The sequence below is a fragment of the Rana temporaria genome, chromosome 4 (assembly GCF_905171775.1).
Source record: "Rana temporaria chromosome 4, aRanTem1.1, whole genome shotgun sequence".
NCBI classification, from domain to species: domain Eukaryota; kingdom Metazoa; phylum Chordata; class Amphibia; order Anura; family Ranidae; genus Rana; species Rana temporaria.
This window is the reverse complement of record NC_053492.1, coordinates 292171971-292186196: the sequence shown is the minus strand read 5'-3', so window position 1 is coordinate 292186196 and position 14226 is coordinate 292171971. Positions and strand designations below refer to the sequence as shown.

General features: G+C 42.8%; 1 protein-coding gene across 1 annotated transcript in view; it reads left to right on the top strand.

The window, feature by feature from the left end:
• The first annotated feature begins 3480 nt into the window (after positions 1-3480).
• MOXD1 (monooxygenase DBH like 1) overlaps positions 3481-14226 on the top strand; it is a 107655-nt gene continuing 96909 nt past the window's right edge. The window contains exon 1 of the mRNA XM_040350443.1: positions 3481-4074. Coding sequence (XP_040206377.1) covers positions 3817-4074 — 258 coding nt within the window. The 5' untranslated portion in view covers positions 3481-3816. The remainder of the gene's footprint in view (positions 4075-14226) is intronic.

Here is a 14226-nt window from a genome sequence, read left to right as displayed (position 1 = left end):
ATAGAAAAGCAATAGTCTGCAGTGAGCTTAACATGCACACTGTGGCCAGACTACAGACTACACTGATTAAGAAACTGCAGGTTAACTCAATCAACTGCTTGTATTATCAGTGAGCCCAGTATACACTTCACTGACCTAATATACTGCAGCGAGAATAACAGGAAAACTCTGAAGTGAGATCCCATATTGTTCGAAATACGGCGAACGGTCGGACAGACGATGTTCGTGTCGAACATGAGTTTGACTCGAACACAAAGCTCATCTCTAGTGGCACAGCACTAAGCAATCAAAGCAAGGCAGATGGTTCTTACTACAAATAGGTGCACAACCCAAATAATTAATTGATTAGTGAATGCAAATGTCCTTTACTCCTGAAAAGGAAAGAGACCAACCAAACAAATGATATATTGCATAAATGGTTTAGGGGTACAGTCCTTATAACATTGACAAAGAGGATCCAACTTCTATCCACTAGCAGGGATGATGCATGTATCTTCAATTACAATCCCACCATCAAAGGTAAGTAAATGGCCGCTTACCAGATCAGTAGGACCCCCGCAGGGATCAAACAGGCTCTGTGCAAAAGAGTATCCTCGGCTTGTTCCAAACACTCAGTCCTGGTTCACTCCTCCACAGATGATTCGGGGGACACTGCTTTCTCAAATCTCTCCAGGGATGGTATCCCATTCAAACGGAAATGCAGGAACGTGTGCATGAGGAGGAAAAACAAGGCTTCATGGTGCAGTATTTGGTAAAAAAGGGGGTCACTTTATTCCATTCAAAGGAAACAAAATACTGACATCTAAAGAGCTCTTGGTATATAGGTTTAAGAAACTAGAGCAAAAAAAGTTCAGCCAGCTTCGGCTTAGGCTGATCAGCTGGGAGCGTGGCGACGTCAGCTGCTGATGCTCCACCCATCAGCAGCTGACATCACCACGCTCCCAGCTGATCGGCCTGAGACGAAGCTGGCTGAACTTTTTTTGCTCTAGTTTCTTAAACCTATATACCAAGAGCTCTTTAGATGTCAGTATTTTGTTTCCTTTGAATGGAATAAAGTGACCCCCTTTTTTACCAAATACTGCACCATGAAGCCTTGTTTTTCCTCCTCATGCACACGTTCCTGCATTTCCGTTTGATGTGGATACCATCCCTGGAGAGATTTGAGACAGCAGTGTCCCCCGAATCATCTGTGGAGGAGTGAACCAGGACTGAGTGTTTGGAACAAGCCGAGAATACTCTTTTGTGCAGAGCCTGTTTGATCCCTGCGGGGGTCCTACTGATCTGGTAAGCGGCCATTTACTTACCTTTGATGGTGGGATTGTAATTGAAGATACATGCATCATCCCTGCTAGTGGATGGAAGTTGGATCCTCTTTGTCAGTGTTATAAGGACTGTACCCCTAAACCATTTATGCAATATATCATTTGTTTGGTTGGTCTCTTTCCTTTTCAGGAGTAAAGGACATTTGCATTCACTAATCAGTTAATTATTTGGGTTGCGCACCCATTTGTTTTAATTTTTCACGTGTTTCAAGCCTAGTATTCAGGTTTTTTGTATTTAGGTGCTGCACCTTTATTCACATATTATTTTTCATTTTATCTATTAGGTGTATTGTCTTTACCAATTATTGGTGTACTTGTACACATGTTTTGCACTTTGTTTGTTGAATAGGGGTTAGCGCGGATTGCTCTTGCTATACAGATGGTTCTTACTAGTAGCAATCCTCTAGGCCAGTGTTTCTCTACTCCAGTCCTCAAGGCCCCCCCAAACAGGTCATGTTTTCAGGATTTTCCTCAAATGAACCAGCTGTGGTAATTACTAAGGCAGTGAAACTGATCAAATCACCTATGCAAAATAATGTAAAGCATGAAAACATGACCTATTGGGGTGCCTTGAAGACTGGAGTTGAAAAACACTGCTCTAGGCAATCCAGGTATAAAGTGTCTGTATACAGTGATCAAAGTGATGTTTTAGAGGCTGGTAACAAGATACTGGGCAGTAGGGATTAGCCTGATGTTCAAGTCGAACGTAGGTTGTTTGCCCGTTCGCTGAATACCGAACATTATGGGGCGTTCGTGGGAAATTAGAGGACCCGCGGAACGCCCCATAATGAACGGCGAGACAGTCAATGCACTGCTAGATCGCTTGCTGATTGGTCAAAGCATGCACCTGACCTGCATGCTTTGGCCAATCACAGCGCACTCTGCTGTGAGAGCCATTATTGGCCAAAGGCAGGGTGCTTTTGGCCAATTATGGTTCAGGGGGCTGAGCAGCAAAATTGCATTTGTAAAGGAAAAAATGTCATTTAAAACTGCTCGTGGCTGTAATGTATTGCCGGATCCCATATATATATATATATATATATATATATATATATATATATATATATATATATATATATATATATATATATATATATATATATATATATAGATAAAAAATATTGAAAAAAGCAGAATGGGTCCCCTCTCCCCCAGTTCATTACCAGGCCCTTTGGGTCTGGTATGGATATTAAAGGTAACCCCACTCCAAAATAAAAATAAAAATAAATTGCATGGGGGTCCCCCCAAAATACATACCAGGCCCTTAAGGTCTGGTATGGATACTAAGGGGAACCCCGTGCCAAAAAAATTACTCAGGTGTCCCCCCAAAAACCATACCAGGCTCTTCAGGTCTGGCATGGATTTTAAGGGGAACCCTGAACCCAATTTTTTTTTAAAATGGCATTGGGGCCCCCCCAAAATCCATACCAGACCCTTATCTGAGCAGCAACCTGGCAGGCTGCAGGAAAAGGGGGGCAAAAGAGCGTCCCCCTCCTGAACGTTACCAGGCCACATGCCCTCAACATGGGGAGGGTGCTTTGGGGTCCCCACCAAAACACCCTGTCCCCATATTGATGGGGACAAGGGCCTCACCCCTAAAACCCTTGCCCAGTGGTTTTGGGGGTCTGTGGGTGGGAGGCTTATCAGAATCTGGAAGTCCCCTTTAACAAGGGGACCCCCAAATCCCGCCCCCACAATGTCGTGTTTGGTGAGCATTGATTCTGAGCATGCGTGTTTGTACTTTGGACTTTTGTCTGACGGACTTGTGTACACAAGATAGGAAAATAACCCAAATGTTCTACAGGTAAAGCAATATAATTAAAGATAATTTTCCAAAGCTGCACAGATCGTTAATATCTTCTAAGGCCCTTTGACTACATAGGCTATTCTCTGGAAAATGTAAACTTAGCCTTTAAAGTTAAAGTATTTTGTTTAGGTTTTATTTATAAATACTTTTTATTGCATTCATAACATATTTTTTATTGCATTGCAGTATGTTATTTTACATTGTTATACAATTTTGTTTTTGTCCTGAGTCAAAGCTACAATGTGTGTGATTTCTAAAATTCATATGCAGGTTTTCATCTCACCACGAGAGGGGGTAAAATGTCCTATAGATATAAAAAAAAGCTTATGCTTCTGCAGCTGTAAAGGTTTCTTTATTTTTTGTCACAGAGCAGTAATACAAAAGGGAACTTCTCTCCCACACAAAGACGAGTACCCACTTGTAACAGCATGCCAATAGCACTATACATCAAGACAGCATTGCCTCGGGCTAGCAAGGAACATAATTGACTGGCTAGAGCTTTAACTATGTTTATTTCTTTCTGATAGGGACAAACAGTGCAAGCTCACAGCACTCTCTTCCTGTAATCTTCAGAGAACACATTACTAAGCAAAGGCAGAGAGCATTAAGTAGTATAGTGAATGGGAAGGAGCTGAATGGTAAAATATTACAAACCTCTTATCCTGCCTAACAGAGAGCAAACGTTAAATGAAGATGCATATATACACAATTTTACTGCTATTTGTTACATCAGTGAACATGGACCTAGTGACACATAGTCATAGTGCTGTTCTGGATGCCCAGGGTAAATATAAAATAAGTTGGACCCACAAGGACGGCACCATTACCTTTCTGCTTCAAGTGGAAACGTTGGGCTATGTTGGATTTGGATTTTCACCAAATGGAGCCATGGCATCTTCCGATATAGTTATTGGAGGAGTTTACAGAGGAAAGCCCTATTTCCAGGTATGCATTAAGCATGCACATTTCATTTTTATATTTAACTTTTGTGTTGCTAAAGTCTTTGTTTAACTGACATAATAGGTCTTTAAATGCTAGAGTTTTGTCATGACATTTAGAACTGTTATACATATGTAAAAATTCTAAACTGTTTCACTTATGCCTGAATATTTTTTTAAGTGAGGAATTTCACTGTCAGGAAATTAGAATGTAGCATCCCAAAAAAATGAAGTGGTATAAGATTAACTTTTTAATTAATCTTTGCTAAAGGGTATTTTATATCTAATGAGCAAAAAGGTCAGTATATACATACAAAATTGTGCAAATAAATATAACAAGATTCATATAAATTAATCAATTCAAATGTCAAATGGATATATCAATAAACATTAATAATGAATAGTAATATAAAAATGGATACATTTGTCTACATTAGTTTAGAGTTCCTGTGAATATAAATCACATAAAAATGATTGCAATGGATAATAATTATGAATATAATAATCTGTATCAAATATTGATAAACGAATTGATAATTTTTAAGAAATAGCAGTAGTTTTAATTTGATAAGGCAACAAAAGTTGCATTGCAAAAGTTTTACAGTTAATCTATAAAACAATTCCATTGTATCTTTATTAAAAATTAGAGTGCTTGCTTGTATAGTCACAGAAAACGTGTGATATATTTATATTGCTTTTAATTCTGAACTTGCTTAGTCTTAAAACTTGTGTAAGATTTCATTTTGGGGTAGAGAAAGGAATAGTTAAGACCCACTGGGGTTGATTTACTAAAAGTTGAGAGTGCCAAATCTGGTCCATCTCTGCATAGAAACCAATCAGCTTCCAGTTTTTTTGTCAAACATTGAACAAGCTGATGTTAAAAGCTGATTGGCTACAATGCATAACTGCACCGGATTTACTTTTAGTAAATCAACCCCAATTTTATTTCTTTTTTTGACTCTGTCATGTAGCGGAAATTTTACTCTATACTTCATGTCACAGAGACACTGTAGGAAGTAACATCAAATCTTGCCAAAATGAGGAAATATCCCCTCCCGGATAGTTATCACAAGAACAGATTAATCCACTTTAAGATTTCCCTTTCCTGTGCCTATAGCAAGTCTAATATTTTGGATCCTACATCACTTTCTATACAGGGACACAGAAAACGGCAACTAAAACCTGGCAGAGGTTATAACAACAGCCTGATGTCACATCACATTTTTAAAATATTCTGACTGAAAAGTTTGCTTGATTAATTGTAATCAAACAGCTCTTTCTTGAATGTGCAAGTATTCCAGACAAATGTCTATATGTTCAAAGTAGTTTCACTAGACCAATCAAATTTTGGGCATATACTGTTCAGTTTTCAGGGTCTGGTTTGACTGTTTATTTGCTAAAAATGGTTAAAAAATCAAGCTCAAACCTTTCATTACTATTGATATGTAATATATGTACACACCTTATAGAGAATTCCTTGTTTTGTCCATTCAAAATGCATGCCTCCCAATTTTTGAACTTGGGAAAGAGGGATACCTTGGGATGGGGAAGACATGGGAATGGAGTGTGCTGTCGGGAAAATGGGCATTGTTAGAGTGCAGGGAATATTGGGCAAGGATTAAAGTAGGATTCCAGCTAAAGCCTAAGGCCCCATACACACGATAGAATCCATCCGCAGATAAATCCCAGCAAATGGGTTTCTGCGGATAGATCCTATGGTGTGTACACGCCAGCGGATCTGTTTCCGCGGAGAAATCTCCTCTGGGATGGATTCCAGCAGATCGGATATTTGCTGACATGCACAACAAATCCATCTGCTGGAATCCATTCCAACGGATGGATCCGCTCGTCTGTACAGACTTACCGGATCCATCCGTCCAAAGGGATTCCCCGCACGCGTCGTAATGATTTGACGCATGCGTGGAATTCCTTATATGACAGCGTCGCGCCCGTCGCCGCGTCATAATAGCGGCGACGGCGCGACACGTCATCGCCAGAGGATTTCAGCGCGGATTTCAATGCGATGGTGTGTACACGCCATCGCATAGAAATCTTCTGAAATCCTCGAGAGGATTTATCCGCTGATACGGTCCGCTGGACCGTATCTGCGGATAAATCCTCTCGTGTGTATGGGGCCTAACTAGTCTTTAAAATGCCCCCCCCCTTCTAAAGCCTCGTACACACAACCGAGGAACTCAACAAGCGAAACACATCGTTTTCCTCGTCGAGTTCCTTGTTAGGCTGTCGAGAAACTTGACAAGGCAAGTTTCTCCATTCCCGTTGAGGAAATAGAGAACTTGCTCTCTTTTTGGCTCGTCGAGTTTCTCGACAGTTTCCTCGACGAAAATGTACACACGACCGGTTTCCTCGGCAAAAAAATATCTCCCAGCAAGTTTCTCGCTGGCTTTTGCCGAGAAACTCGGTCGTGTGTACGAGGCCTGACACCTACACTTACGAACCTGTGTAAAAAAGATGTATATACTTACCTATTTTCAGCCCACTCTGGTCCAGTTTCATGATCTGGCTCCCTTGTGTCAGGCAACAGCCGGTGCAGAGGAGAGGAAGTATTGCTGGCAGTGGCTGCACCATGAGAGCTTATGGGTGATGTCATTGCGTCCGGATTTTACAGCCATTGTTTGCGCTCTCTACTTTCTCCTGTAGCTGCCATTGGCTGGAATGGGGGAATTACATGACTGGAGCGGGCTGTAAATAGGTACACTCCCTGCGCGCCCCCTGCAGGCCGTGCGTGGTGCATGCTGTGATCACTGAGTCACTGAGACTCGGGTGATCACAGATTGGAGTAAGGGGCTAATCCCGGCCCCTTACCACGTGATCAGCTGTCAGCCAGTGATAGTTGATCATGTGATGTAAACAGAAGCTCAGTAATCGTTTATTTAAAAAAAAAAAAAGCCTATCACTGGCTTCTGTGCAAGGGACATCGGTCCCGAAGAGGAAGAGGAACATCTGCCTCATCTGTGCCAACCAGTACCACCTACCAGTGCCCACAGTGCCACAAATCAGTGCCCACCAGTGCAAAACAGTGCCACCTATCAATGCCCATGAGTGCCACCTATCAATGCCCACCAGTGGTGCCAATCAGTGCCATATCAGTGTCACCTACCAGTACCAATCAGTGCCCATCACTGCCACCCATCAGTGCCCATCACTGCAACTTCTCAGTGCCCATCAGTGCCACCTATCAGTGCCACCAATTAGTGCAACTTTTCAGTGCCCATCAGTGCCACCTCTCAGTGCCCACCAGTGCCACCTATCAGTGCCCACCAGTGCCACCTATCAGTGCCCACCAGTGCCACCTTATTGGTGCCCATCAATGTAGCCTATTGGTGCCCATTAATGCACCCCATTAGTGCAGCCTATCAGTGCCCATCAGTGCAGCCTATCAGTGACCATCAGTGCAGCCTCATCAGCGTACATCAATGAAGGATTAAAAATTACCTGTTTGCAAAATTTTATAGCAAAATATAAAACAGTTTTGTATTAAAAATGTTTTATTTTTTTATTTTTTTTTAACAAAAAATAAAAACCGCAGAGGTGATCAAATACCACCAAAAGAAAGCTCTATTTCTGGTGTGCCTGGTGTGCCTAGTCAAGACCTGGGGAATCTCTGTTCTCAGTCGATTTCTCTGTCTCAAATGTGAGGCCTCGTACACACGACAGAGTTTCTCGGCAGAATTCACCGAGAAACTCGGTCAAATCCGGATTCTGCCGAGAAACTCTGTCGTCTGTACACTTTTGGCCCGATGGAGCCGCCGAGGAACTCGTCGAGAAAATAGAGAACATGTTCTCTATTTTCTCGTTGTTCTATGGGAGAAGGCGGCCCGCCGAGCTCCTCGGCGGCTTCATCCCTGAACTCACCGAGGAACTCGACGTGTTTGGCACGTCGAGTTCCTCGGCCGTGTGTACGGGGCCTGAGACATCAGGGGTCTGATTAGACCTGTGATATTTCACAAAAGTCCCCCATTAGAGCTCCTAAAAAATTGTAAATTGTAAAAAATAAATAATAAAAAATTATTGTAAAACAAATATTGTAACAAATAATAAAAATAAAAAAACTATTGACACCAACCTCTGGCCTACTGGCATTGTCCTCTGCTCTAGTGACACTGTCTATTGCCCTACTGCTATATAGTGTGTGTGTGTGTGTGTGTGTGTGTGTGTGTGTGTGTGTGTGTGTGTGTGTGTGTGTGTGTGTATATATATATATATATATATATATATATATATATATATATATTAGGGATGCACCGAAATAGAAATTTCAGAACCGAAACAAAACCGAAATAAAATAAAAAATTCAGTCCGAAACCGAAAATGACTTTTCTTTGTTTTTCCCCTATTTCATTTTTTTTTCAATAATTGTATGTATTACATGAGACATTTTGATGGCACAGTGGCTGCATTTGATTGGCACAGTGGCGACGTGTGTTGGCACAGTGGCTGCATGTGATGGCACAGTGGCTGCGTTTGATAGCACAGTGGCTGCGTTTGATGGGCACAGTGGCGACGTGTGTTGGCACAGTGGCTGCGTTTGATGGGCACAGTGGCGACGTGTGTTGGCACAGTGGCTGCATGTGATGGCACAGTGGCTGCATGTGATGGCACAGTGGCTGCGTTTGATGGGCACAGTGGCGGCAATTGATGGGGCAAACTGGCAGTGGCAATAATAATTGATGGTTACAGTGGCTGGATTTGATAGCACAGTGGCTGCGTTTGATGGGCACAGTGGCGACGTGTGTTGGCACAGTGGCTGCATGTGATGGCACAGTGGCTGAATGTGATGGCACAGTGGCTGCATGTGATGGCACAGTGGCTGCGTTTGATGGCACAGTGGCTGCGTTTGATGGGCACAGTGGCGACGTGTGTTGGCACAGTGGCTGCATGTGATGGCACAGTGGCTGTGTTTTATGGGCACAGTGGCTGTATGTGATGGCACAGTAAGGCTGCAATTAATGTTTTTTTTGGTAGTCCGATAAGGCAAGCATGGCTCAATAACACACAAACGTTTTTTTTAAAAAAAACGTTTGTGTGTTATTGAGCAATGCTTGCCTTATCCAACTACCAAAACAAATATCCATTGCAGCCTCACTGTGCCACTGTGAAAAAAATGGCAGATAATGTTTTTTTTTCAGTTAGTTAACCACTTGCCTCCGCCCCACCCCACCCCGCACACCAGGAACTAGCCATTTAACACAGTTACTCCTTACAGGTTTTGTACAGAACTTAGTGTAATGCTTACTTCTTTAGTGGAGGACACTGCTAGGTTCCTCCTAGGCAGGCAGTGTGATGGCATTGATTACAGCCTCAGCTTGATGCTCCGACACAGCTCCCTGCACTCTCCGAGTCCTCCCTCGCCTGCGGCCGTGACGTCACGCAGCTCACGCCGCTGGACTGAACCAAGAGACTCCCCCATAGGGGGAGTCCAAGCAACAGGTAATAGGAGCTAGGAGGACAAGGTGGAGCGCGAGCAGTTTGTACAGTGCCACTGCCGCTGCTCGCGCTATGTGCAGGTCTGGCAGCCAGCGTGTGCATATATCTGCATATATTATGAATATGAACATTGCCTCCCCCCCCTCTAGTAAAAAATGGTATCACCCAACTTTATTATCGGCATTTTAACTTTATTTCGGCAGGGACCCAGAAATGCTATTTTCGGCCGATATGTATCGGCCACCGATAATCGGTGCATCCCTAATATATATACTGTATATATATGTGTACATACATATAAATAAAACACACGTGCGTGTGTGTTTGAGCTTTGGGGTGCACACCCTAATGCAATAGTCTGTGAAAACCTATGGACACAGGACAGACATGCAGGACACTTGGATTGTGTTAAAATCCTGGGATAGTTACACAGAACCTGGGACAGTTGGAAGGTACAAAAGTGACAGATTCTCCCTTACTGATACTTAAATTTTCCACTGCTTCATTCACCTGAAGAAGCATGAAGTCTAAACTCTATATAAGCTCTGTATCAGAGTTTACATGGGGTTAGTGACCTGCTCCCTTCTCTCACATGTAAAGTTTCTACTTTTTCTAGGAAAAAGCTTATGACCTTATGACCTCTTTGCTATTAATAACAGAGGCAACAAAGCTAATTTTACTGGCCAGGCTTGTAAAATACTAGCCAGGGGGCAGCTTTACTTGCATGAGCATGTTTGGCACAGGCAATTGATCCAATATGTCTCGTACACACAATCGGGTTTCCCGGCTGACTTTTTACCGCCCATAAAACCCGAGGGGAAAGCCGAGAACCCGGCTCGGCAGCTTTTTCCCCCAACACATGGCCGGTTTTCCTGGCAAGAAAGCTGCCATGAGAGCTTTAGCCGAGAAACCGGGCCATGTGTATGCTCTCCCGCAGGCTTTCCCCATAGGAAAACTGCTGGGGTAAAAACCCCGGCAGGAAAAAAGGAAACATGTTTCCTGTCGGGAAAACCGCCATGGAGCATACACATGGGAGTTTTCCCAGCCAAAATCTGTCATGGCAGTTTTCCCAATGGGAAAACTGGTCGTGTGGACAAGGCTTTAGGAGGAAAAGGAGAAAATTGCATGCTCCTCTGCAAAAGCAGGTAACATTGGGGGAGCATAGAAATAGTGAGTGGGTATGTATGTGTTTAGGGGTTGGGGAATATGTCACTTTTCCCTGACTAAGGTGAAAAACTTTACTTAAAAATATTGAATTTCAACAAAAAAATGTAATAAGCAAATCATTTTTTTTAAATGAGTTTGGATAGAAGCTAAAGAAAGGCCATGCGTGGCCAAAATAGAGAAATATCAATTTCATATCATTTTTGTGATACCAACTTTATAACTTTATAACTATATTATTACTATATTGTTATATTATTAGTCGTTATACTTGGTAATGCAATTTTTTAAATGATTATTTATTCTTGGTAATTATTTATTACTTAGATATGGAGCATACATTTGCCATTTCCACATGTCGTAATTACAGGGAGCACATTGATAATTATGCTTTCAAAGACAATGTTGCCAGTGAGGGTCAATGCTAAGCAGTATCCTGAGCACACATTGGTTTTACTGTATATGCAAAAGGTTTCTAAAGTGTTGAGCTGATACACTATATTACCAAAAGAATTGGTGCTGCACCTAGAAGATCTGTACAATAAATGCTGCACATAGATGCGCTCATATATTTTTGTATCTGTACCATAAATGCTGCACTTAGAGGTGTTTTTCTGCTTTCTTTTCAGTCTTATAGCTGGATTCAGTAAGAGTTAGGCCGGCGTATCAGTAGATACGCCGACCTAACTCGGAATTTGCTCTGTCCTAAGTTTAAGTGTATTCTCAAACAGAGATACACTTAAACCTATCTAAGATACGACGGCTTGCGCCGTCCTATCTTAGGGTGCAATATTTAGGCTGGCCGCTAGGTGGTGCTCCCATTGCGTTCGGCGTAGAATATGTAAATCACTAGATACGCCTATTCACGAACGTACGTCCGCCCGTCGCAGTAAAGATACGCCGTTTCCGTAAGAGATAGGCCGCCTAAAGATAAACATGCCCCCTAGGTGGTGTAGCCAATGTTAAGTATGGCCGTCGTTCCCGCGTCGAAATTTGAAAATTTTACATCGTTTGCGTAAGTCGTCCGTGAATAGGGCTGGACATAATTTACGTCCACATCGAAACCAATATGTCCGTGAGGCGTACTTAGCCGCAATGCACACTGGGATACGGCGCATGCGCCGTTCTTAAAAAACGTCAATCATGTCAGGTCACACTTCACATACGTAAAACACGCCCCCCACATCCTCATTTAAATTAGGCGCACTTACGCCGGCCCCATTTACGCTACGCCGCCGTAACTTTGCAGGCAAGTACTTTGTGAATACAGTACTTGCCTTGCAAACTTACGGCGGCGTAGTGTAAATGCCATACGCTACGCTGCCGCAACTATGCGCCCACCATCCTGAATCCAGCTATATGTCTTTAGGGTTCAATATTGAATTGGCCCACCCTTTGCAGCTATACCAGCTTCAACTCTTCTGGGAAGGCTGTCCACAAGGTTTAGGAGTATGTCTTTGGGAATGTTTGACCATTCTTCCAGAAGCACATTTGTAAAGGTCAGACACTGATGTGGATGAGAAGGCCTGGCTCGCAGTCTCCGCTCCAATTCATCCCAAAGGTGTTCTATCAAAGTTGGAAGAATGAAATGGTCCAAAATCTCTTGGTATCCTGAAGCCTTAAAAGGTACCTTCACTGGAACTAAGGGATCAATCCAAACCCCTGAAAAACAACCCCACGCCATAATCCCCCCTTCCACCAAATTATTTGGACAAAGCAAGGTCCATAAAGACATGGATGAGTGAGTTTGGGATGGAAGAACTTGACTGGCCTGCACATTGTCCTGACCTCAACTCGATAGAACACCTTTGGGATGAATTAGAGCGGAGACTTCCAGCCAGGCTTTTTTGTTCACATCAGTGCCTGACTTAACAAATGCACAGGTGAATATTAGTCTGATTACAAAGTCAATACTGTATCTTAACTGATGGTGTCATATTATTTAAATTTTTTATTTTTTAATCATATTGACCTTACTTGCAAGTATTATTTTTTGTCATATGTTTAGTTGAAAGTTTATGCCATAACCACAGTAATCTGCTACCATTCAGCTGTGCAAGTTCCTGTAAAAGAGAATGTCTGCATATGAGAGTTATTGTTCAGATATGTCCAGTGCTTGTAAATGAATGATTATTGCTTACATATGGAGCTATTATTTTCCAAAAAAATATTCAGGTTACCTTGAACAATGTTCCTCTGTTTTAGCTTAGGAAGAAAGTTCCAGAGATAATTTAGTTGTACTCTGCCGTGTAAAGTTACCCAAAGCTGTAACATGTCAGATACTTAATCCAGCCAAATCAGACAACAATATAATGTGTCCTTCTTCCAGATACCTTGGGCTTGTTAGAAAACCTTTCCTGATTGCAACTGTTCCCCCTTCAAATAAGTGATGCCAGCATAGCCTACCTACAATGCTCTCTTCCTCCCCTCTCTATTTACATAAACTTGCTAGGCTGACAGAAATAACCCAGTTAATGAAGTGCTTTCAGTACTCATAAGATTTCCTTTCTTCACTGTGGTCAGATGTGCCATGCGTTCAATATTTATAATTTGTATGGGTAGTCTTCGAAAATGTTGGGATTACTCTGGCTTTATATGTATCTTAATGTAAAGGTGGCTATACACGATAGACATTAGATGCTGGTTGGGCGTTGAAAGATCCACTTGTTATGAGTAATGATTTTTTGCACACAGCTCTACAAGAACATGCACGTGACATGGTGGAATGATTGCAAATGGTCATAGGACCTATTATTATTATTATAACAATTTTTTGGAACTTTCTTTGCTTTCTATAAAGTAGATGTTTGGTTTTCAGCGCTTATCATCACACCTCTCTCCAGCACTCCTTCTTCATCTATCTCCACAGAGAGAGAGAGACTGCAATGTGGTCTAGTATAGAGGTATGTTTTGGTTTTGTGCTGCCCTAGGCAAGACTGAAATCATGCTCATCCCCATCTAAATTTGTCCAACCCCAGCCGCGGTATCAGGCCCGGATTTACTCCCTTTGCCACCCCAAGGCCAGGTCCTTCAATGCCGCCCCCCGCCTGCGCAGTACAGGGGGGACATTATCCGCCGGGGGACTTTTTCGGCAGGACACTGAGAAGCGGGGGGGGTGTTGCTGCCAAAAATGACAAAATGACATTGAGAACCGGGAGGGGGGTTGCTGCTGCCAAGAACTATCTCACCTCCTCTTCCCTCTGTTTTTTCTCCTCTCACCATCTGCATGACAGGGGGGAACACCCGATATGAAAGTAAAAGTGTCCTCTCCTCTCAGCCGCAGTGCCACCCCTGCACCCTCTGCCGCACCGAGGCCTGGCTTTGTTGGCCTTGTCTGGAATCCGGCCCTGTGCGGTATACCATTCATGTCACAAGGGCCTGATGAAGAAGCTGCTGTCCTTCGCCGTGAACAGCTGTGGCTTCCTCATCAAACCCTGAGACATGATTCGTCCAAGTGCAACCTATTAGTACTGTAGACCCTAGAAGCCAAGACAAGTTTGTTACTACTGTGTGGCATGGTGTCATTATGTGTAGAGTTTGGTTCAAT